We start from the raw sequence: 25119 nt of genomic DNA, 5'->3' as shown, positions 1-25119 counted from the left end.
GTCTGGGCCAATCAGAGGTCCGTGTAGGGGAGAGTGCCGCTGTGTCTCCAGGGGTGTGACAGCAGTATGTGGGTCAGAGCTGCTCCCGGGGCCACCAGCCCCCATGGCCCCCTGCAGGTCTGCCACAATAGTAGCCCCAGGGCGGATGCCATAGCTGGGATTCCCACCCGTAACCGGGACGCCTTCACCCAGGGCACAGACACACTGGCAGCAGCCCCACAATCAATTCATCAATCCCTGAAGGGAGTGGCAACTGCAAAAGGCCACAGCAGTCACCCCCACAGCTCGCCTTGGAAGGGACAGGGCCACCAAGGCTGACACCATGTTGGCGATGTGAAACTGTCGGACTCTGCAGAAACCATTAGGCCTTTACTGAAGCCACTTTTCTTGACCTGACGGCAGACACCCAACTGAGAATGTGAGAACACTCACCAAAATGCAACTGTGATATTTTCCCATTATACCATTTTATACAAGACAGACAAAATCCACACTGATTGTTGTTTATGTTAACTAACTCAGCTTGTAAAAAAAAATTGTTCAACTTACTGAGTATCGTTGCTCTGTCAAGCTTTCTGTCATTCAACAGGCATTACATTACATTACATTACATTACAGTCATTTAGCAGACGCTTTTATCCAAAGCGACTTACAATAAGTGCATTCAACATTGGTAATCAAAAGAACTACTAGTCACCAGAAGTCATAAGTACATTTCCTTTTCCAAACAAGCATCTAAGAGTATGAAGCAGAGCATAACTCAGAGCCAAAGTCCACAGGCAAGTGGACAAATCTTAGCAGATCAATCTGTTAGAAGAGTTTGTAATAAAACTACTGGGTCAAAGAATAATCATATAAAACAACCATGTAGGTGCAAACACTGGCTGAGTTCACCTCCCACAGGCCCTACAGCAGCTCTGCTATCTGAGCACCAATCCTTAGACTCTGTCTCCTCCTGCTGGACAGGGAGGACAGTTATGAGTTCAACTAGTACAGGCTGACGCGAGGATAATTAATGTGTACTTGGACCATGCTACATGATTGAGTAGTCTCACTATTATTCAAATTCCCAGATGGGGATTTTTCCAAACAAACAGCAACTATTCCGCTCTCTCTCTCATACAAAAAATGAGTAACAGGACATGTGTCAAGTCACTGATATTTATCTATTAGTGAGACGTTCCCTTTTCACTCGCAGTTTCATGTTTAGGAATCTTGCCTGCTCTGAGGCCATTTTCTCAAATTAAGCTTGTTCTTGTTTTGGGTTCAGAAGTCACTTGACCATCTGACAATGTGCCCCATTGTGACAGGCCGCTCCATACGCATCAAAGAGGTGATTAACCAGTTTAGGGCTGTGGGGACAATACTGCTCTTTACAGGGAAGACAGTGCAGCCACTCAGCACTGGGCTGCTGACTGGGAGCCACAGTACTGCTTCCTCATGCAGCAGCTGGCAACATGAAACCAAAATAACTGCACAAAAAGGGACATATAGGGTACATGGTGTTAACACTGGTGCACATGCAAAAGGTCTGGATAACAAACATTTGCTTATCAAAAAGTTGTTTTTAATCAATTCATACACAAACATAGTCAACTTGACATACTAAAGGTAAAAGTACATTAATTTAAATGTTATTCAGCTTTACCTATATGGGCCTGCTGTGTTTTTAAATAAAAGAATAAAAACAATCTCGATTCTAATCTATCATGATTTTACCCGTTTGGATGCGCAGGGCAACAATTGAGGCAGCAGCTCGTAAAAAAAAAAATGACGGACCAACCTCTGATTGGTGAATACATCGGACTCCTGGCCAATCACATGTCTCTCTCTGGGAGGGGAAGCCCGGCGTCAAAATTAACTGCCACTTGTTCGTTGTTGTTGTTACTTTTGCAATTGGCGCGATTTCTCTGTTCTTATTACTAATGTTTAGTGCGAAGTCTTGTATAAGGAGCTGTATTTCTCCTTCACTTTAACTATTTTTTTCTCTCGTCTATCAGAGACAGAGCGTGGGACCTAAAGATTTATTTTGATCCATACTACATAACATTGGCTCATCGTAGGACTACCTACACCTGTGTGATATGATCATATCTCACTAAATAGATTCGACATCAACATGATCAAGTGGGGAGTCATATTGCTGAGTGTGACTTTATCATGGTGGCTACAAACAGCATCATCCCAAACCCACGAAGGTAAGAGGATTTTATTTTATATGAAACCTTGTCTTGCCTGTTTTAATTTACATTATTTCATCAATGAATTATTATTATTATTATTATTATTATTATTATTATATAAAATGTTCTTGCTTCAATTCACCTGTTGGCAGTTACTCCTCAGCATTTGCTTGCATTGAATTGTCACAGTTTCTAACATGGTATGCAACTATATATTGATGGAATAGAATAGGATGTATTACAATGATAGAATATAATAGAGTAATTAACATGGATGCCATATAGACTTGTCAGAGGTTAAGGGGCTACATTTTATAAACTATTAAGCCTCATCTCTTCTTTCCTTTGTGCTTTCCTCCTTGAGAGCTTTTTTACTGTTGTTACTGGGCTTTAATCAAGGCCCTTAATGCAGCAATACATCGGCACTTTATATTCTGCTCATGATGGCTGCCAGCAACATCAATGCCCTTGTGGAGACAAAATAGCTTGCATGGCAATGATCCCAGTTGTAAAAAGCTACTGAGAACAATTGGTCCTGTTCATGTTGATACATGCAATCTGCAGATGATGTTTTTGTTTAACTGAAAATCACAAATTTTCTTCTCAAAAGAAGATTTAGCTTTGTTGTGCATGTTTTGTGCATGATTGCGTTTTAATTGCTGTAATAGTCAGAATTATCATGCAACTCTCCACTTTTATTCTATATTTGCACAAAGATATGGGATACGCTACACCTGTCAACATGCAATTTTCCATAAAAACCCCACGCAACAAGCCTAAAAGGTTTGTTTATGGAGGGGATCAACTTCAGTTTAGTGTAGCTGGAAGATTTTGATTTATACCTCTGCATGTCCCCAATAAAGACAGGAAATGTGGGTTGTGTTGACAGCTGCAGGTGTTTTGTCTTTGCACATAAAGGGCCAGCTCCACAGTTTTTGTTGGTCAGTACAAAATAGTGTGCAATCCTCCTTACGTTCATGATATTTCCCTTCCCTCTGCCAGAAAGTCCTACTCACACAAGGCCCATTGTCTGTTGGTATGATCTCAGCCACGCAGACCCCTCAGACACTCAGATACATACGCACATGCACACACACAGAAGCACTGTCTATCACTGCATCACTCTTCAGTCACTGGGACACACAGTCCACATTTATAGCTTTGTCACAATGAGGAACTTTGTCTGAGAAAAGCCCCTCTCCCTCAACTACCACTCGATCAGCCGCAGGCCTGGACTGCTCCATATACCAGGGTTACAGCCTGTCTGTATTACTGTGTTTCGCATCAAACTCTCCAGCGAAAACAGCAGCACACGCAGTATCAAGAAGACCAAGCCCATAAGTACTGCACAATATAACCCTCTCACTCAAATATGTTATTTGTTTTCAAGCATTCCAAGCTGCCATTGGTTTCCATACATTTCTGTATGGTATCAAAATAAATCAGCAGACAGCAAATCTTAAAACTTGCTTGAATTGTGTAATGCATCACAGACTGCATTCATCTTTGTCAAAATCACATAATTGTCAGACTGTAATATAGCACATTATGTTGCAATGATAACTCTGACAAAACATGATACAGACTTGATGTTCATTGTGGTGGATTACACAACTCAAAACAGTTTCTAGAGTCTGCTAATTTATCTTCAAGCATTACAGAAATTAACAGAAACCAGACAGAAAAATTCATCAAAAAAACACAAGGGCATTGTATGCAAATGACTTAAATGTGATGTTAAGTACATGTGATCCTGCAACGCATTCTGCCTGGATGTGTAGTAAATAAGCTAAGTGTACACAACCTCTGACATGGTCTAAAATATATAACAAGTACAATGATACATTGACCCAAGGTTCTTTTCACCAGTCCCTAAATCGCCCTTTAAACGAAGTAGAGTAATATTTGTCTCTCTTCTCCGTGTATGTAGTGGTGTGTCCTGGTACGCAGAACGGACTGAGCTCCACAGGTTCTCAGGAGATTCAGTACAACTTGATTAAGGACCGGTATGATGGCTGTGAGATCATCATGGGAAACCTGGAGATCACTCAGATTGAGAGTTGCCGGGACTTCTCCTTCCTCAAGGTAAAAAATCCCCAAATCCCAAAAGCCTTGTCTTTCAACTGATTTCTATGTACAAGGTGTAGAAGTGCGCTCCTCTTCTTTCCCTCCAGGCCATACGCGAGGTGACTGGCTATGTCCTCATTGCCATGAGCCACTTTCAGGAAATTCCTCTGGGGCAACTACGGGTCATCAGAGGAAACAGCCTTTATGAGAGACGCTTTGCTCTCTCTGTCTTCTTCAACTACCCCAAGGACGGCTCCAACGGCCTGCGGCAGCTGGGCCTCGCAAATCTGACAGGTAAAGAGGATTAACCGAGAAAACACAAGCATGGACAAAAGATTTATTTTGGTGTGAAATGTGCTTTTAAGATTTACTGTGTTGTTCTTCTATGTAAACTTCTTTAAGTTTTGTCCAAAGAAACATTAAATGTGTCATTTTATGTGCAGAGAAACATAGATGTTGATCTTAATACTGACAATTACTCTTACGTTGAAAGAATGGCAGGACAAAGTATTGGAACAATTAGGGAAAATCCCAATCTCCACTTATCCTCACTGTCAGCTAATCTTCATGTCTTCTTAAGTGGTATAAAAACTATTTATGGCAAGGCATGCAGGGACTCAGTTTTAGTCTCCCCTCTTTCCATTCCCCAAATCCTTGACATCCTGATATAGCACTTTATCTAAGGTCTGTCTCAGAGGCCTTTTTCACAGCAGATATTCAGACTCTAGTCTCGGTCTTGCAGGAAAAGCGCAGGTGTTGCTAATAGCTTTAACGATGGCTCTGTTCTAATCAGTAAATCCCAGTAAACCAGGACAGTGTGACCGTGAGCCCACATGCACAATAAAAATTATGGTGCAGTTGTCATGATGCTACTAAAAATTCTTTGGATGGATTAAATGCAGAGGTCAAATATGTATGTGACGATTGTGTTTGAGTCTGTACCTTCCAATTATGTGATATGAATCCTTGTTTTAAAAAGTATTCATTGGGTCATTTAGTTTTAGGTCCTTTACTGCCTGTACGTCTTCCCTTGTACCCACTAGTATTCTTGTTTTATATTTTAGCCAATATGTAAAAAGTATTTACATCTTAATTTGTGGGCTGCAGTCTAAAGTGTTGCTGTAACGACTGCTAAAGGACATCCAGCCTGCGTTCTCTCTGCATAATTTCTCACCATTTCATCACAGAGATTCTGGAGGGAGGAGTGCAGATTATCAACAACAAGTACCTGAGTTACGGCCCCTGGATCTTCTGGCAAGATATTATCAGGGACAATAGTGCTCCAATTAACATCCAGTACAATGGAGAGAGAGGTTGGTGTTGGGTTAGTCCTATTTAACATTATCTTTAAATTATCTCTAGATACTCTCTCTGATAGCTACTTCCTCTCTTTGCTTCTGTCAGGTCCATGCCACAAATCCTGTGGAGATTACTGCTGGGGCCCAAATGAGGACCAATGTCAGATCTGTGAGTGCCCAACTGTTCCGTTTCCCTGATTTTCTCTCTGTGTTTTCTCTCTCTCCTCCTCCTTCTTTCTCCTCACTGACTGTCTCTCTTCATAGACAGAAATACACAGAGACAGAGAGAAAGACACACATACATATGCACATTGGTGACCTCTGTTTAACCCGTCTCTCCTGTGTGTCTCAGTGACTAAGACGGTGTGCGCTCCACAGTGTAATGGCCGCTGTTTTGGGACGAGCCCCAGGGACTGCTGTCACATAGAATGTGCAGCGGGATGTAAAGGCCCTCTGGATGTGGATTGTTTTGTAAGTACTTCGTCTTTGACATAATGAAGACAAAGGCAGTCTTTGCAAACATTATACCGTAGGTTTTTTATTCTTCAGTAACAAAGGAAACTAAAAAGAAATAATTTTTCAAACTGTTTTGCCTCCTTTATGTAAAAAAATACTTTGCTTCTCATTTGCTTCCAGAATTGGTTCTATTGTAACCACCTGTAAGGACTTTACAGGTGGATGTTATCAAATTACAAACTATGCATGCTCTTTTGATTCAATTCCCATCTTCCAGACAGCTATGGTTTTTTGTTACAGTAATATAGTCTGGTCTGTGTCTCCTTGTGACACTTGAAACCTGCTCACTAACACCCAACCCATTCTATTTTTTGATGGTTCATCTGATATTTGAGGCAGCTCCCAAACAGAAATATTATTATTTTTGAGACATTAGCTTATGTGTTTTCCGGATTTGATTTTCTGTAATATCCAACATTTATCCAATTATCTAAACAGTAGTTGTTGAGATATTTCAGTCTGGACTAGGTGAGGGACTAACAGACTTATAAAACGTGCATAGTGTTATGTTATGTTATGGAAAGCAGTCAGAATTCATATTTAGCAGAAATGATTTGTTTTATTTTGAGCGAAAACATGCAAACCATGGTTATACTTTAAGATTTCTTTACTTAGTTACCCATCATTTGCATTTAGGACTTAATTATTTTTGCTTGTGTGTGTGTGTGTGTGTGTGTGTGTGTGTGTGTGTGTGTGTGTGTGTGTGTGTGTGTGTGTGTGTGCGTGCGTGTGTGTGTGTGTCTGTGTGCGCCTGTGCGTGTGCGGGTGTGTGTAGGCATGTCGTCATTTCAACGACTCTGGAGCCTGTGTGCCCCAGTGTCCCCAGACTTTGATCTATAACAAGCAGACGTTTCAAATGGAGACCAACCCTAATGCCAAATATCAGTACGGATCCATCTGTGTCTCCCAGTGTCCCAGTGAGTGGCCTGTTTGTTTGTGTGTTTGTATCCTCAACATGTTGTCTTGTTACTTTTTGTGCAATGTGGAAAACACTTTAACTAGCCTTCCTGATATTGCAAACCTGGGTCATAGTGTTATTTTTTTTTGTCTTGCTCCCTGTAGCCCATTTCTTGGTGGACGATAGCTCCTGTGTAAGCGTTTGTCCACCAGACAAGATGGAGGTGGAGAGAGACGGCCAGAAGCAGTGTGAGCTCTGCAGTGGACTCTGCCCAAAAGGTTGGCACTATCTATCTATCTATCTATCTATCTATCTATCTATCTATCTATCTATCTATCTATCTATCTATATCTCTCTCTCTCTTCCACTTCTTACATTGAGTATATTTGTCAGTCATCAAAGATTAAGATGGTGCTTGGTCATTCCTGTAGTGTGTGAAGGCACTGGCGCTGAGCATAGACAGACGGTGGACTCCAGCAACATCGACAGCTTCATCAACTGCACCAAGATCCAGGGCAGCCTTCACTTCCTGGTCACAGGGATTCTTGGGTAAATTGCCTGCCCCGCCTGAAGGATCACTGCGTGCAGCTATGTAGAGTTAGCCTGTTCATATTGTGTGTTTTATTCTTCATAGAGATGACTTTAAAAACATTCTGCCCCTGGATGCAAAAAAGCTGGAAGTGTTTCGCACCGTGAGAGAAATAACAGGTTTGTATAAACTTTATTGTTCCTAATAATGGATCACAATGCTTGGTTATAGTTTTACATGTTGTAGCAAACTACTGTTGCAATTCATATTTTAAAGTGTATTCAAAGCACACTGGTAGGTTTTAAATCTAAATCCTGGTGACAATTGTTTTCAATTAATTTTGAGTATAATGTAATGTTTTATATATATACCACTCAGTATTCTTGCCAAAGTTACATTCAGTCACTTGGTAATACAGCTGTTTAAATAAAGAGAAATAAGTCTTGGATACATGACAGCAGAGTGGGTTGCTGTTCTCGACACCTATCACCAATTAATTATCCATCTCATAATCTGGAAAATTATCATGCAATATGTTGTTAATAGCCTAAAACAATCTGATTTGAATGTTATCACTGCGTTTGATTTTCAGATATCCTAAACATCCAGTCGTGGCCCAAAGAACTGAATGATCTGTCTGTTTTTTCGAGTCTCACAACAATTCAAGGGAGGTCTCTCTATAAGTAAGGCTTGTGTACACACACTGATGTTTGTTAATGTGTAAGTTGGAGCCCAGTATAAATGTATGTAAATCAGTAGAAGACGATTAACTGATAAAACAAATAATATATCAACAAAATGTTCTTCTATATAGAAAGATCTGATATTCAAACGGTATTAACGCTCTTAAGATGTAATGTTACTGACATTAAACATGCTGCATGCCTCAGGATGGTTTGGATTCTCGTGTTCTTGCCTAAACTCACATCTATCTGTGTTACATGTTAAGTGAGTTGTATAACTGTGTCATCACTGCTCTCTCACACACTCTAGACCCTCCTAACTGTTATGAGCTGCTATAAACAAACAAGTGTTGCAAATTATTCTTTGATATATACAGTAGTATATATCATAAATATTTCTCCAGCTAACTTAAATGTTTTTTTTCCCCCCCTCTGTCCTCCAACCTTCCAACCAAAGGCGTTTTTCTCTGATGGTGATGCATCTCCACACTCTTACCTCGCTGGGCCTGCGCTCTCTCCGGGAGATCAGTGATGGCAGTGTGTACATCAGTCAGAATGCCAACCTCTGTTACCACCACACAGTAAACTGGCCGCAGCTGTTCAGGGGCCGCAGAGTTCGAGTCAACAACTTCAACAACAACCGGCCGCTGGCAGAGTGTGGTGAGACGAGACAGAAAGAACCTATCTATAATCCAAATGAAACATGTTATCTTTTGTTATTCTTTGAGCTGAACAAACTGTACTATACACTTTTTAGCAATCTCTATATTGATAAATCTTTTTCTGACATTGTTGTGTGTGCAGTTGCAGAGGGCCATGTGTGTGACCCGCTGTGTTCAGACTCAGGTTGCTGGGGCCCGGGCCCCGACCACTGTCTCTCCTGTAGGAACTACAGCCGAGACGGCACATGTGTGGGTAGCTGTAATTTCCACACTGGGTCAGTAGATGCATATGTGTGTTGATATTCTTACTGGGGTTGTTTGTGTGTTGAATATATTGATTTTATCTGACCATATATTTATTTGAATATTGTTTCCCTAGAGCTCCAAGGGAATTTGCAGGATCTGATGGCGAGTGTGTTGCCTGTCATCCAGAGTGCAAGCCGCAGAGTAGGACGTCCAGCTGTACTGGACTGGTAATCACTTTCTTTGATAGTACAGTGTGGCCCAATGTCTTTGTTTGAATTTTCACTTGCATTTAGCTAATTATCCAATAATAATGTGGTTTTTTTTGTTTGTTTTACAGTCATACCGTTACTACATTATAAGGGCATAAATCCCTCTGGGAATGGACTCCCTCAGAATCATATTTTTGTCCGCCATTTCTTATAGTTTTACTCTGTCTTCCCATCTCTGAATCCAAACCCAACAACCTTTATACAGTAATATTAATACTCTCTAGACATGAGTTAATATTTGCCCTGCATTAGAAGAAAATAGCAATGATTACTATCTAAATTATTGAAAGAAATTTGATTTGTTCCTTTCAAACAACTTTATTTTTTTGATGCTCTTGTGACACCTTCTGTCCAATGTGTAAAATCTGCAACAAACCTCAACAAAATGCTGACTAAGTCGCTGTTCACATCCATGATGACATTTTGCATTGACTCTCTGCTACTTCCTGCCCATTATATTTAAAATCATGTGTAGTAGGCAATGGTCTAAATCATTTATTCTGTGTCTTGGTTAATTGCAGGTTTCAATGCCTCCCCAAAGTTATACATAAATATGATGCGTCTCATACGTGTCTTCCTCCATCCCTTTCTTTGTTAGGGTGCAAACAAGTGTATGGCATGCGCCAACCTTCGAGATGGTCCTTACTGCATGTCCTCTTGTCCCACTGGGGTAAATGATGGACAGAGGGGACTGATCTTCAAATACCCCAACAGGGAAGGTCACTGTGAACCATGTCACCATAACTGCACACAGGGGTGAGACTGGATACAAGTGATATGTGTGTGTCCATCTGTGGATGTGTAACAATTATCAAATCAATGATGTGTTTATGTTACAGATGCTCAGGCCCAGGATTAAATGATTGTTTAGAGGCCGCTAGACTGGCAGTTAGCAGGTGAGTGTTTCCCCCTGCTGGTGAATATAAAACACTACACTGCACTTAGTGTGATCCATCCACAACTCAATACAACACAGGGTCAGTGTTGCAAATTGAACAATTGAGACACCAATTAACTTCACAAACTGCACACCTGAACCCTCATTTTCTTTTGAGACTAACTTTATTCAGACATGCATATGACATGCATATGTGCAAATTTGACAAATAAACTGTTCCCCGATTGGACTTTTTTTGTTTCAGGCAATATTTCTTACCAATCACTTCTGCACTTTTGTTAGTTGGAATCTGCACATTAGCATCTATCTATGCTTCCCTCTGCAGTGGTCAGATCACAGGCATAGCTTTAGGTTTACCTGCTGGCTTCATAGTATGCCTGGTGTTGTTTTTCCTGGGCGTACTGTACCACCGAGGCTTGGCCATCCGCCGCAAGAGAGCCATGAGGAGGTACCTGGAGAGCGGAGAGGTGAGACTTTAGAAACCATCCAACCACATGAGCTGCTTTTGCTTTGACTGTCACATGCATTTGTTTTTAGAAAGGAAAAATGGAAATATGGACATTTTTTTGGCAGAGCTTTGAGCCACTTGGTCCTGGAGAGAAAGGCACCAAGGTTCATGCCCGCATCCTGCGGCCTTCAGAGCTGAAAAAAATCAAAGCCCTTGGCTTGGGAGTTTTTGGCACAGTGCACAAGGTATTTATTAACCTCTTTGTCTTTGTGCACATCCACTGATTGATCTTCCATTGGAATTTTAGAAGACTGATACAAGTTTCACAGATTTATGTGAATTGACGTGAATGCTGCTGTGCATTTAATTGTGTTTAAGGGTGTTTGGACTCCGGAGGGAGAGACTGTGAAGATCCCTGTGGCAATTAAAACCATTCAGGATAGCTCAGGCCGACAGACCTTCACTGAGATCACTGATGTGAGAATCAGAGCTTCTTACACTCCTGAAAGAAGTTATAGGATTACAGAAAGAGCAATAAATGTCACATACGTACAACATTTCATACAAAATGCAACGTATCATATCATAGTCATAAAAATAAACAGTGTTTTTGCTCTCTGTGTAGCATATGCTGTCCATGGGCAGCCTGGACCATCCCTACATCGTTAGGCTGCTGGGCATCTGTCCAGGTCCCAGTCTGCAACTGGTGACCCAGCTTAGTTCACAGGGCTCCTTACTGGAGCACATCAGGCATCACAAGAACAGCCTGGACCCCCAGCGCCTGCTCAACTGGTGTGTGCAGATTGCTAAAGTAAGTGTGACATGAGCTACAGACTTTTTTTGAGCAACCACATGTTTTGAATAATATATAGGGTATATACTGTATGCATGTTTGTGTCTCAGGGTATGTACTACCTGGAGGAGCACTGCATGGTCCACAGGAACCTGGCAGCCCGCAACATCCTGCTGAAGAACGACTACCAGGTCCAGATTTCTGACTACAGTGTGGCAGACCTCCTTAATCCCGACGACAAGAAATACATTTACACTGACACCAAGGTTGTTATGACTCATTTAATAAGTCACAGTTGAGAGGTTTTCACTGTCTCCTTGATTTATATTGCATGTCTGCAATGTGTCACTTAATCCAGACACCCATAAAATGGATGGCACTGGAGAGCATCTTGTTTCGAAGATACACTCATCAAAGTGACGTTTGGAGTTATGGTAAGAGGCTGCGGGTTTCTTTGTGTGAGTGTGTCGTGTTCTACAGTACTAATAAAATAAACGTTCCTCTTGAAAGCTGGCAGGCAGCATTCAAATGTGGCGTCTCTCTTCCTGGACAGGGGTGACAGTGTGGGAGATGATGTCATTCGGGGCGGAGCCCTATGCATCTGTGCAGCCTCAGGAGGTGCCAAGTCTGCTGGAGAAGGGTGAACGACTGTCACAACCCCACATCTGTACCATAGACGTCTATATGGTCATGGTTAAATGTGAGTATGATGAGACATCACAACCAGTATGCACAAACACAAAGATATGATCTGACATGTTTTGATTCTTCTCTTTAGGCTGGATGATTGATGAAAATATTAGGCCAACCTTCAAAGAGCTGGCCAGTGACTTCACTCGCATGGCAAGAGACCCACCAAGATATCTTGTCATCAAGGTGAGGCTATCATCGTCATTTTTTCTAAAGTTAAGTCCACTGGCTGTTCACGTAGACGTTAAACCCTATATGTTTCTATGTATTTCTGAAGTTGGAACGGGGAGAAGCTGCCTCAGTCGAGATCCATCGAAGAGAATCAGAGCGAGGGCTTCTGCAGGAAGATTTGGAAGACCAACATGAGGAAGGACTGGAGGATGGTTTGACTACTCCTCCTCTCCAACACTCTCCATCTTGGAGTTTGTCTCGTTCACGAATTAATTCTTACAGGGTAATGAAATGCACCTAAATTTTAGACTCTTTTGGGACCATAGTGACTAGATCAGAGGCAAAGGAAACGAGAACACAACACTTTTTCTTCCCTGATTTGTAGAGTGGTACCTCTCAGGCTGGACCCATTGGATACCTGCCAATGAACCCCAGCCCTGTGGACAGTATCCACCAGGTGATACACACTCACAAAATCACACACATGCATGCAAACAAACACATTACTACAATTCCACAGGTGATACAGTTTAAAACTCTGAACTAGACTTTTCCAATAGCCATATTCAAATCAATATTACAACCCCACAGTGCCAGTGGGTCATTACCAGAGGAAGTGAGACACATTAAAGCGTATTAGAGCTGCTGCATCAGTACATGTCTTCGGTTTTTCTGTCTCAGCTGTGGCTTCAGAGGTCTCGACTGAGCTCTGTGCGGACGCTGCCTGAGAGGTCAGAGTTCAGAGGGAGTGGCAGAGAGGCAGAGCTGCATGAGGAGGGTTCACGGACTGGGAGTCTTCACAGGGCCAGGTTTGGCTCTGAAAGGGGTACTCCTCGTTTATCCATTAACCGGCACAGGAAGCTCTCATCAGCATCAAGTCCATCCTCGTATAAAGTGTGGACTGCAGAGGAAGAAGAGGAGGTGGACCACTATGGCTATGTCCTGGCTGGGTCACGTGTTACTCCACAGAGAGGTAAACTACCAGCACTCTGATGGGAGCATGCTGATTTATGTTATTATTTACTTGACTGTTTTGTAAGTGATAGTGTAAACAATACATAATCGTGGCTTTTCCCTCCTGATCTTCTTCCTTCTACACATTCTGTCTTGGCACACAGTCTGCAGCGCCTCTCATTCTGGGCGAAGAAACTCAAGACTCAAGAATAATCTGTCTCTTGTGGTGATAAATCCCTCCCAGGAGTATGAAATCATGAGCAAAGAGTCTGGTGCTCCTCTTTGCTCAACCAGCGGCGTCCTATCACAAGCAGATGCCAACTCGGCGGCAGTTTGTTGTAAAACCTCACCATTACCCTCACCAACACTCATGGCTTGCTTACCTGTAGAGAAAACAACGGATGTGGAAACTCTGATACCAATCTCAGCTGTAAGGATAAAGCAAGAAGATGGGGATAGTGAAGGAGGTGTTGCAGAGCAAAGAGACTCCACAGAGAAACATCAGCTCACTGGAGACTCTGATAGTGGGATCAGAGCTGTGGATGACCAAGAAGAGGCAGCTCAAGGGATAGGCAGGTATGAATACATGGATATCAGGCGTTTCAACTCTATAGAGGGAGATGATACAGCATGGGAGAGATGTGGGAGTCAAACATGTTCAAAGAGTGCAGCAAAGACAGAGGAAACAGACCAAATAGTGGAGGTGTTGAAAAAAGAGCTTGAGGAGGAAGAGGAGAAGTACCACAACACAAATAAACAACCTGCACTTCAGGGGAATGTGAGCGGTATGGTCATGCCTAGGCCAGATGTGCTCACAGCAGGGGGTGAAATGGTGGAGGAGTATGAGGAGATGACCAGATTTGGAGTGGTGCCCAGTGGGTGGGAGCAGGCAGACTACCAGAACCTCCCATTGAAGGGGAGGGCTGTTTCTGAGGAGATGGGCAAGGACATGTGTGCAGGGATTGGGGGATACATCAAGGTGTTGGCTGGCATTGGGGAGCCTGGCAGCAACACATCATTTGACAACCCAGACTACTGGCACAGCAGACTGTTCCTCAAGCCAGATGCTGTTCGCACCTAATAATGTGGATTGGGACGGAGACATGGCACTGGTTATGTTCGTACTTGTCATAAATGTGGGTTGTTTTGTAAAGTTTTCCAGCTTTCATTCTTTGAGCTGCAGCATCCAACAAACTTTGAAAGATAAAAGAGATCCTAAATAAATACATCTGAGTCTATGATTGCTTCACTGTTACATTACAGTAAGATGAGGTAACCATGTTCCATTTCAGTAGAACAGTCTTTTTGTACAATTTATTATAATATGAATTATTATATGAATGAATAAAATTTGAATATTTTGCAAATATCAAATCACCTGTGTCATTGATTGTTTTTTTAGTTGTTTTTTTGATCAGGGTTGCAATTTATATATATTAGGTTTTCTTCGCACATCACCTGTAGTATGAACCATATAGACTGTATATGGTTTGAACAACAGGAAATGAGATGGAGGCATGTAAACCATACGAACCACAAGAACAGATGAATCGGTGACGCACTTGCGCGCGATTTGGTCAGAGGCCGATCAAAGATGATCAGAGAAGTGACAGTCTAACTTCTACTTCTTTCCGTTTTTGTTCAAATTCAGTTTTGGCATGGGCTAATGGCTTTACCACAAGTTATTGTGTATTAGTTAGAATAGGGCTTGCTAAAAGCCCTTTTGAAATGTCCTGACATGAAAGATGCACTAATGCACTTATCACAACACAGTAATGTGAACTCTATGAACTTTACTAACATTTAGTTCGTAGGTTAGATTCCACATCTATGTTTCCATAACTTTCCAATCTTTCCCATTTTTATTATTTCTAATTTGTCCTTAACAGCGTCTCTGAAACATCCATGTACTGTCTTCTTTATTTAACCTCCCAGTTATGTTGGTTTCTGCAAGCCTTGATATAAATTGTTCCCCCCTTAAATATAGCCTAACGTCTGTATATCAGCAGACTATTTTGTTGACTATTAATACACGTTCATGGTCTAATTTTAAAAGCTGACGATATGATTTATGATATTAACCTAACCTTTTTTGGATGTAATATCCAAAGCACCAAGCTAGGCCGTGAACTATCTTGATTGCAGAATGTGTCTTTGGCAGCAGGGCGGGATCTAGAGATCGTACTAGGCTGCTTACTGAAGTCGGGCGGGCCGATGCGGAGTGCAGCGTGGTCCATCCTGTGACTGACTGTGACACCCGCCGGGGGAAAAAAGTTACTCTGAGTTCGCAGACATACTGCCAACATGTCGGGAGATGACGATACACAGGAGCAGACCATCGCTGATGACTTGGTGGTCACCAAGTATAAGATGGGGGCCGAGATTGCAAATCGTAAGTGAAATCGTAAGCGTGAACCGTTTTGACTTAACGGTCCACAAGTATCAGGATCCGTGTGAGGCTAGCTAACCCTGTCAGCTAGCTAGTCGTACCCAGGCAGCAGCTGTGCCATGTGCTGCAGCAGTGCCAACGGTACATCGTGGTAGAAAGCTGGACTTTGTGTAAAATAAATGAAACGTAACGCTCGCTATATATTTGGGCCGAGCTTTTCTTAACATTAGCACATATTTGTCTTGACGAGCCGTTTGCTGTCACATTAGCCTGGTGAGCTAGCTAAGCAGCTATGTGGCAGACCTAGCTACCTCACTAGCTAGCGTTAGCTAGCTGCTAACGTAACAGATAACAATGACAAGTACAAAACTGAATGGCGATACGGAGTTGTTCCAAATAGGCCTGCGTAATCGAGTCGGATATATATAAATATGAATTTACAGGTTATTAAGTCGAGACCACTCAAATTGTTATGCAAGATACTACAGATCTGGTTGATTTAAATAGTGTCATCTAAAGTAATTTTACGTTAACGTTGTCGTTACTATGGTAAGCATAAGCTAGTGAAAAACCCAATACTTGTTAAATTAAGTCAAACTTCATTTGTTTATTTAACTTTAACAATCACAAACTCAATTTTAAGCCACCAACATGAATTCGTAAACTTTACATGATGTCTGTTGTTGAAGCAGGTCTATAATGCAATAACGTAATAATGCAATGACGTTATATTATTTTCAAGGCCACGTGCACACAACGTCATGAGTGTGATGTCATAATTGGTGGTTGTTTTGAATGTAAATCCACTGTAAATTGAACTAACTTAAAAGCATCTTAAAAGATTTCAGAATTTCTTCATTCCAAAAACAAATATAAACATTTAGTGATCTTGGTTCCATGTTTACTTACCTGTCAGAATTAAGCCAGCAGTGCACACCTTCACACTCGGGTTACACTCACTCTTACCTGTCAGTAGCCCAGTTTAACCACAGTCTTTAAGTACAGCCATGTTTCATCTTTCAGTGTGGTGGTTGAACAGCTGCCACATGAAGTTTAATTTCACATATATTTAAAACCTTCAAACTCAAAATTACTACTGCAGTTAATCTGAAATTAAATAATTTTAGTGTACATTTTTCACTATTTTCTGACATGTTATTGAACAAATGATTAATTGACTGACCCAGTTAATAATCAACAGAGTCATTGATAATATAACATAGTTATATAACATGTTAGTTGCAGCCCAGCACTATAAACACTGTTATTGACCAATCATTTTAATCACATTACGGCTCATTGTATTTCTTGTTTTGCAGAGGCTCTGAAGACGGTGGTTGGGGCAGCTATGCCTGGAGTTTCCGTGCTCAGCCTGTGTGAAAAGGGAGATGCCTTCATCATGGCAGAAACTGGGAAAATCTTCAAGAAGGAAAAAGACATGAAGAAAGGTACGTCTTTTGTCGCGTCTCATCAATCACCGCCTCTGACTCGGCGGTCCCTCATTGGCTCTCTTTTCTTTCGCAGGCATTGCTTTTCCTACTTGTGTGTCAGTTAACAACTGTGTGTGCCATCACTCCCCTCTGAAGAGTGATGCTGATGTCATGCTGAAGGATGGGGACCTTGTCAAAATGTAAGCTGCCAAATGTATACATGTCCATCTTGTGTACAATTATCGTATAATTATATATTAAATTATAGCTACTATTTTATTTGCAGTTAATACTTTTTTTTCTTCTGTTCTATGTTTTCACAGTGACCTGGGTGTTCACGTTGATGGCTTCATCTCAAATGTGGCTCACAGCTTAGTTGTTGGAGTGACCAAGGTATGTCATCACTGTTGAATTATATCTGCACTGCAGCGCTCATTGGTTTATTCACAAGAACCATGATTTGTAATATAATTTACTTGATTACTGGTCGTCATACCATCAACAGCTAGTGATAGTTTGGTATTTCTGGTCTTGTAACTCTCTATCCGTCCTCTTGTGTCCCTTCAGGATAACCCACTGACCGGACGGAAGGCTGACGTTATCAAAGCAGCTCACCTTTGTGCTGAGGCTGCTCTGCGTCTGGTTAAGCCAGGAAATCAGGTGAAACTCACCCACCATGACCACTGAAATGAGCAATGTCATCACTGTACACACCTTGTCTAATAAACATCATTTGGTCTCTTCCCTCAGAACTCACAGGTCACAGAAGCCTGGAACAAGATTGCAAAGTCATTCAAGTGCTCCCCTATTGAAGGTTTGTGAACAATCGGCCCCCTCAAGATTGAGGGGTTACAATGGTATACATTTGCTAGATATAATTTGACATGCATTGACTCTGCTTACTTCTTTCAATGTGTGCAGGCATGCTCTCCCATCAGCTCAAACAACACGTGATCGATGGTGAGAAAACTATCATCCAAAACCCAACGGACCAGCAAAAGTGAGTTCACTCAGCAAGTGCTTCCTGTCACTGACGTGATTAGTGTTATAACCAGTGGATGATGATGTCCCTTTGATTTTGTAGGAAGGACCATGAGAAGGCTGAGTTTGAGGTGCATGAAGTATATGCAGTGGATGTGCTTATCAGCACTGGAGAGGGCAAGGTGAGACGAAATTTGATTGTTCCGCTTAAAATGTATTAAAGGCGAGGTATTTCTAACAATGTTTTGTAATTCAGGCAAAGGATGGAGGTCAGAGGACCACCGTTTACAAACGAGACCCCAACAAGGTGTACGGCTTAAAGATGAAGACATCTCGCACATTCTTCAGTGAGATGGAGAGGCGCTTCGATACAATGCCTTTCACTCTGAGGTAGCATCTTTAAACTTCACATCAAATGTTTTACTCCTCTTTTTATTTATTATTTTATCTTTAGGAAAAAAGTTTTCCAGGTTTCACCATCTCATTTTTCTTTTCTCTGTTTTTGTCCTCAGAGCGTTTGAGGATGAAGGCAAGGCCAGGTTAGGCGTGGTTGAGTGTGCCAAACATGAGCTGATGCAGCCATTCAATGTGCTGCATGAGAAAGAGGGTGAGTGGAGCAATGAGGGACGTAATTAAGGGCTTTATCGACCATGAAAAATCTTGTAGGATTGTTCATATGGGAACAAAATAAAGTGAGGTCAGAAAGTTCAAGTTGTACTTGAATGTGTAGAAAATGTAGGTAGTACTGGTAATCTCTGTGATTTACGTGCCGCTAAGCCTTCTGCCTGTCCCAGCTTCTAATGGACCATAGGAGACATGCCGTGGTTGTCAATCAACCAGAAAAAGATGCTGGCCTTGTAGGAACTACCTGGACCTTTTGTCTTAACAACTGTACAGTGGTCGTGGTTGGTTTCAGTGGATTTAGGTTAATAGATGCACAAGAAAGACAAAACTAAGCCAAAATACTTGAGATGAGCGTTATCATTCATTTATTTTCACAAAACATTGTATTTGCTGCAGCACCCCACGCCCCTCTACTCTCACTTTCTCCCCTCTTGTATCTGCCCTAAGGCCACTCACATTGGGTAAAAACTTGCTAAAAAAACTGTCTCATAGTATCATAAATTGTTATTTTTTGGGACATTTTAAAATGTCACCCTGACAGGATATCTCCTGCATTATTGTCTTGTTTAGTCTTTTTATATAGAGCTTTATAAAAAGAAGAGCATTTGTTGAAAATATCTACTTGTGCCTCTTCTACTATGCAGTTCTAAGGGAAGTCTGAGTTTCTACCATGCCTTTTAGTCAGTCGATGAACAGCGTTCTAGTGTCCACTCTTCGTTTTGCTCTGTGAACCGAACCATTTAACGTCCTCATATGTGTCACTGTTTAATGCAACTTTCAACCTCCTCTGTGTCCAGGTGAAGTTGTTGCCCAGTTTAAGTTCACCGTGTTGCTCATGGCCAACGGACCGCTCCGAATCACAAACAGCCTCTTTGAGCCAGAACTCTACAAGTCTGAGCATGAAGTGGAGGACGCAGAGCTGAAGGTAAAGTGTGTTTGATGGATGGGGGGGTGTTGTAGTCTCTTCTTGAGAGCTTTAGACTAATGGGGTCACTATGGCATTCTGTTGGCAAACTAGGTATTTTCAAAGCCATTATGTGTTGATGTATTGTGAGGTTATGAAAGTCATTTTCGTCTCCTTTTGTTTTTTCATTAAAAGGCTTTGCTTCAAAGCTCAGCCAGCCGTAAGACTCAGAAGAAGAAGAAAAAGAAGGTGAGTTAGACGGCAGTATGCTTTTTACATTTTTTAAAAAATGTTTATAAATAGATTTTTCCTAATTTCAATCATTTCTGTTTTTTAAAGGCCTCAAAGACTGTTGAGACTGCAACCGGACAGGTAATGGAGACTGAAGCTGCAGAATAAATTCCTCTGACTGACATCTGATGACCCAAAGAACAGACGCCACGAATCCTTCTGTCCCAGCTGTCTGAGGCTCTTGCGCACATAGCCGCTGTGAATACCTCTGAATCTAACTGATGTTATTCTGGGATGATGCTGCTCCTAAATTCTGTCACTCCACCTGTAACACACACACACACACACACACGTACATCTCTAGTAAATCTCATTGCCCTTGAGACAGTCGTCTTCTCTTAACAGTGGACAACAATTATGCTGCAAAAGAGGAAATTAAAACCATTTGTTTGACCGTGAGCCTTCGTCCCTGAAAGATATGGAAAATATGAGTTTGGCAGAGAGGCCCAGAATGATGAATGCACAATACTGTGTCAGCGTAATTGTGTGGCATAAAGGTAACTTTCTTAACGTCATAAACCTGAAGCCATGCCTTTTTTGAGATGAGTTTTAACTCGTCATGGTCAGAAATGTGTAACACCTGTCTTGAACCCTGAAGTTACGGGCATGACGTTGGTCATTATTACTGTTGAATTCAGCATATTTACCGCATTTATACAGCTCTCGCTTAGGTCGGTCTGCTAGTACATTATGTACACTTTTAGGAATCTACTGTATTTTACTCAGCTAACAATTTCTAAAACTGACAATTTAAGACCTAGTTGAGTAATTTAAATAGCAAAAAAATAAATAATTCTCAGTTGTGGATGTCCTAACTCCTGCCAAGGGTTCAGCATTCAGTCTTCTGGTGCCACCATCGAGTCTGACAGTCTGTGTTTACATAAGAGTTCCATACCTGTGAGATATATGGATGCTTTTGTAAAACAAATCCCAGTTTCAGAGACTATTTTTGGAAACATTAAAAAGCCACCTGACATCATTTGTGTGTTTTGTGTTTTTGAACTGCGATTTCAATTAATTGTTCTAAGTTGAAGCATTTTCATAGTTTTGAACAGTAATGAATCACCCTTCCAAGTAAAATTGCATGCTTTGATTTATATTTGACTAATGACACATCTTTAAACTCTAAAATTTATAATTTACAAGCTAAATCAGAGAACACCAGCCACCAACAGTAGAACGACAAGTGTTAATGAAATGCTGACTCATTTAATAAACAATTATTAAATTATTTAATCAAATTAAATAATGATTTTAGAAGTACTGAGGTAATTTATAGATGCATATGTATTCACATTTCCCAAAATGAAAGTCTAAATGCAGTTTTAAAACCTTTACTACTGCCAGGAATATCATTTTTGGGGCAAAATTCAGAAGCATGAACAATCACTTAACCCATAAAGACCCACAGGTGACACAGACCTAGACATATCCTGGAAAGTTCCTTGTACAGTTTTATCAATGATTTTAACTATTGAAGTCCCTTAAGTGACACTCATGGAACGTCCTGGTGAAGTCATTTGACAGTCAGTTAATTTGTGTACCAATGACATCACTTCCAAAATGGCTGCCTGGCTGGTCAGCACATTTGGCAGAACTAGCTAATTTCAAAAAGCTTGTTTTTGTTGCTAAAGGTAAGTTTCAACACATTTCACAATTCTAATAATTTGATAACATGTCCTACATTACATCTAAACTGTTCTAACCATGTTTATCAAACTAAGTTATGTCTAAAAAGTTATGAAAATATCGTGACAGATATCAGGCTTTTAAACTTATAACTGCTCAGAAAAACCAATGTGACATATTTGTCACAATAAGGAAAATAGTAATGAGCTGCTCAATTGATTTATCTGATTCAATTATTTAAACTTTTTTAAATGATTAAAATATTGATCAAATTAATTATGAATTATCTATATGTAAACGCCCATTGTGACATGTATGTCACATTTCAGATCTTTGGCACTAGGTGGTAGTATTTAGAAAATATTTGCAAAAATGTGTTCCATGTGGTCCATTTAGTCTGTTTTATATTCACTATCATTTTAAAATGGGTGTGGGTTCTTATGGGTTAATTTAGTCTATAAAATACTGGAAAGGGCTTGTTAAATACCAACCACTCATATGTTTACACTTTAAATATACATGTAAAAATACTAAGGGCATACTGTATCAATCTTTACTGCGTCACCAATCACATAAAATGTATGCTTACAATTATCTTCTTGATTATGATCTGTTTAGAGAGATCTGCTGCATATGTGCACAGCAAAAAGTACTGTAGAAATAATATACAACTGGAATAATGTACCTTAAAAGCACATAAACAGCTGCAGATATTGCACCACGTATTTTCTCTATACCCTTTACATTCTAGAAAACTGCATTTCCCATTTTGTACTACGGTCCAGTGAAAGTGACGTATGAAATCCCTATAAAACTGTCGTCGCCGCGTTATGACGTCCTTCACGGAGACGATTCTTTGAGCGTCGGTAAGTCACAACTATCGGTGTAAGAATCCAAGTTAATCGTCTTCTTTTTGAGTCAATCGAACTAATCTTTAACATTTTCCTTTCAGTTTTCAGCCTCCTCTTCTCGACATGAGAGCTAAGGTTTGTGTTTTATGTCTGTAAGATCAAGTAATCGTTGTTCCTAGTGGCGCTAACGTTTGCCAGCTAGCTAGCTTGAGCATGACTACAGGCCAGCAAAAACACGTGGTGCATTAGCTTTCATCTTTACAATTTGTTTAAACGCCATTTATTTGCCGTAGTGTTGATTAGTTTAGTACATTAATGCTTTTAGAAATGCAAGAATTAAACGAGGAGGAAATTAACGTCGTACTTCTCTTTTGCAGTGGAGAAAGAAGCGCATGCGCAGGTAAGAATGCATGCCTCATGTTTTTCACGCATGTGTATCAAGTCTGTTTTGAGAGATTTCCGACTGATTGCCTCTTTGTATTATCCTGTTATAGGCTGAAGCGTAAAAGGAGGAAGATGAGGCAGAGGTCCAAGTAGACTGTCCTCTCCGCCGTGGCTGTGACAGCACATGTTGCCTACAACCAGACCGGTGAGCCCAGCTCAAGATCCAGGACTCTCCCGGTGTCAAGTCTGTCAGTGGAGCCCATATCAACGTGAGGCAGCGGAGCTGCAGCAGCTGATTTATGTTGGAGAGCTGATTCAAGGCCTGCTGGATGACAGGCTTTTCCTCGGACATTCTGGACTCTTTGTTGTTAATTCCTCAACTTTTGCCCTTTTTTTTTTTTTTTTTTGTTTAAACTGTGATTAAAGGTTTCGGTTTCTAAATAGTTTGCAGGACTTGTGTGTTTGTATGTTGTGTAAATGTGGTATTTTGCATGCAGGTCTGTTCATGATTATGGATGACTATGCAACTTTACTTCAATAGAGCCATGACTAATGTTATTAGTTCCACCACTACTCTTCTATCATGGTTCATGTTTACTGTAAAAGACTTGCTGGTACGGTTACCTGATTTAGTGACTTTTACCTTCAGAGAGTAACTGTCCTGTCGTGGCAAACATTCAGAACCCATACTAAAGTAATTCTACCACAGTGTAACATAAGTCCATTATGTCATAAAGACTGTCAGTTCCACGTGGATATAAAGAGTGACGGTGTATTGTGGTTTATGAGCTTATGCTGGCGGAGTTCAAAGATCCTGTATCTTCATACTGACCTTAAAGAAGTGGAGTATGTAGGATCACAAAAATGTAACTTAAAAGGCAATGACCAAATGCTGTTCAGTGGAAGTAGAATATAGTCAGGAGACAGACTATTAATAGGCATGGTGGGAAAACTGTTGACTCTTACAGACTTGTGTATTTCAATATGAGACACAACTGTTTAGTTAACCCCGTACATTATTTCTTAACTCGGGTAAAGGTATGAGCCCAAGTCTTGGTCTTGCTTTTCAAAGCCTGCTTACTATATGCATGTCAAAAGTAATGAAATAATCTTGCTTTCAAACAGCCTCTGCTGACTTTGCAATTGCAGGTTTAGGAGATGACATGGTTTACGCTCAAAATACAGAAATTCCCAGAAAACATGTTAAATTACCCCCATAAACAGGCTTAAACAACTCACTAAATCCCACCTGTTTACACAACACATTTAGTAACTATGGCATTGTATACAGTTTTTCTCAATCGGTATGGCAAATTGTTTGGAACTTTGTTGCAACTGTTTCATGGGACATCACAACTTCTAAAGACTCCCCCAAAACATTTAATTCATCCTTCAAAACCTAGTTATTGTCATTAAATTGGCCGCCAAAATAAAAAGTTGTTTTGTCATGGTGTAATTCGTACTGGTCAAAAAGTTTAGATAATTTTTTTTCACCATGGCAGTCGACCTTGAAAATGCTTCTTATACACAAATCTTTGATTTGCTTTGCATTTTTGTTGATGCTGTCTGCCTACCATACTATACCAGTATGTCAGTATTGTCCAGCTGAATACTGTTTTGTCCTGGGGATGTAAGAGTCAGAGTCAGTGGGGGTCCCGGGCTTTGTTGAAGAACCCAACTGCAGATGGGAGGAAACTGTGGCGTGAGGTCTTGGTCCTGATGGAGGTGGAGCGCTTGGTATACAGGAAGAAGAGCAGAGGGGAACCGGTGCTGATGGTCAGAGAGTGAGACCTGGTGGATGGGGTCATGAGGGATGAGGTCAGGACTGTCCCATTGTCTTTCAAAGCGACACTACAAGCTCATAAGAAATTTAATAATGAAGCATAAAAAATATTGATGACAGGACTGCTGATTATTACATAAAAAAAGTCATCACATGACATTTATACATTATAACACAAAAGCAAGTGTCAAGTTGGAATTTGTCCATTCAATTAACAGCTTTTCTTGCTGCCCTATATTTGCATTGTTGACTATGAATCCATTACAATTATTGGCAAACTGACAGCTGACTGACAGGAAGTCCAGTTTAAACTTTAACCTGTATGAAATGACAAGGTGGAGATCATTTCAACATCACAAATAAGATCCTGTGACTGCTACTTCTGCTTCTGGAGAACAAAACAGTCATGCAATGATGAGGTTGTTTATTTGACATGCACTTGTTATTCGTTACTGACAGCCATGGTGAACATGTGCACAAATGGTGGTTACATTTGCATTGTTTGGGCTTTGAGGCATATTTGGTGATTGGTATAGATTGGTACCAGT

The 25119-nt window shown here is 40.8% G+C and overlaps 2 protein-coding genes and 1 long non-coding RNA gene across 3 annotated transcripts; all 3 read left to right on the top strand.

Annotated features, from left to right (window-relative positions):
• The first annotated feature begins 1896 nt into the window (after nucleotides 1-1896).
• Nucleotides 1897-14601, top strand: erbb3b (erb-b2 receptor tyrosine kinase 3b). The gene is made up of 28 exons (XM_068732547.1): nucleotides 1897-2198; nucleotides 4114-4268; nucleotides 4358-4544; nucleotides 5438-5563; nucleotides 5655-5717; nucleotides 5901-6019; nucleotides 6840-6981; nucleotides 7127-7240; nucleotides 7394-7511; nucleotides 7597-7670; nucleotides 8084-8174; nucleotides 8632-8834; nucleotides 8979-9111; nucleotides 9216-9309; nucleotides 9950-10107; nucleotides 10191-10247; nucleotides 10575-10716; nucleotides 10823-10942; nucleotides 11076-11174; nucleotides 11323-11508; nucleotides 11601-11756; nucleotides 11849-11924; nucleotides 12044-12190; nucleotides 12269-12366; nucleotides 12458-12634; nucleotides 12737-12808; nucleotides 13033-13324; nucleotides 13470-14601. Exons 1-28 carry the CDS (start codon nucleotides 2120-2122, stop codon nucleotides 14384-14386), a joined length of 4395 nt encoding a protein of 1464 aa, XP_068588648.1. The 5' UTR covers nucleotides 1897-2119; the 3' UTR covers nucleotides 14387-14601.
• Nucleotides 14602-15510: 909 nt separating this feature from the next.
• pa2g4b (proliferation-associated 2G4, b) lies at nucleotides 15511-20903 on the top strand. Its single transcript, XM_068733422.1, has 13 exons — nucleotides 15511-15697; nucleotides 17014-17142; nucleotides 17219-17324; nucleotides 17448-17517; nucleotides 17692-17784; nucleotides 17875-17938; nucleotides 18046-18124; nucleotides 18209-18287; nucleotides 18362-18495; nucleotides 18618-18712; nucleotides 19527-19654; nucleotides 19829-19882; nucleotides 19973-20903. Exons 1-13 carry the CDS (start codon nucleotides 15610-15612, stop codon nucleotides 20030-20032), a joined length of 1179 nt encoding a protein of 392 aa, XP_068589523.1. The 5' UTR covers nucleotides 15511-15609; the 3' UTR covers nucleotides 20033-20903.
• A 1465-nt stretch (nucleotides 20904-22368) lies between these two features.
• LOC137889746 (uncharacterized) lies at nucleotides 22369-23231 on the top strand. Its single transcript, XR_011105235.1, has 4 exons — nucleotides 22369-22419; nucleotides 22506-22539; nucleotides 22782-22804; nucleotides 22899-23231. It is a non-coding gene; the product is annotated as an uncharacterized lncRNA (long non-coding RNA).
• Nucleotides 23232-25119: the final 1888 nt, after the last annotated feature.

The sequence above is a fragment of the Cebidichthys violaceus genome, unplaced genomic scaffold (assembly GCF_023349555.1).
Source record: "Cebidichthys violaceus isolate CVI_PGR_0920_01 unplaced genomic scaffold, fCebVio1.0.p SCAF_6, whole genome shotgun sequence".
NCBI lineage: Eukaryota > Metazoa > Chordata > Actinopteri > Perciformes > Stichaeidae > Cebidichthys > Cebidichthys violaceus.
This window is presented reverse-complemented; position numbering and strand designations above follow the sequence as displayed.

Coding starts and splice junctions, on each gene's coding strand:
- erbb3b (XM_068732547.1), top strand. CDS start 2,120: ATGATCAAGTGGGGAGTCATATTGCTGAGTGTGACTTTATCATGGTGG. Junction 7,241..7,393: donor CAGTGGACTCTGCCCAAAAG/GTTGGCACTATC, acceptor TCATTCCTGTAG/TGTGTGAAGGCACTGGCGCT. Junction 10,943..11,075: donor TTTTTGGCACAGTGCACAAG/GTATTTATTAAC, acceptor ATTGTGTTTAAG/GGTGTTTGGACTCCGGAGGG.
- pa2g4b (XM_068733422.1), top strand. CDS start 15,610: ATGTCGGGAGATGACGATACACAGGAGCAGACCATCGCTGATGACTTG. Junction 15,698..17,013: donor GGGGGCCGAGATTGCAAATC/GTAAGTGAAATC, acceptor CTTGTTTTGCAG/AGGCTCTGAAGACGGTGGTT. Junction 17,939..18,045: donor CAAGTGCTCCCCTATTGAAG/GTTTGTGAACAA, acceptor CAATGTGTGCAG/GCATGCTCTCCCATCAGCTC.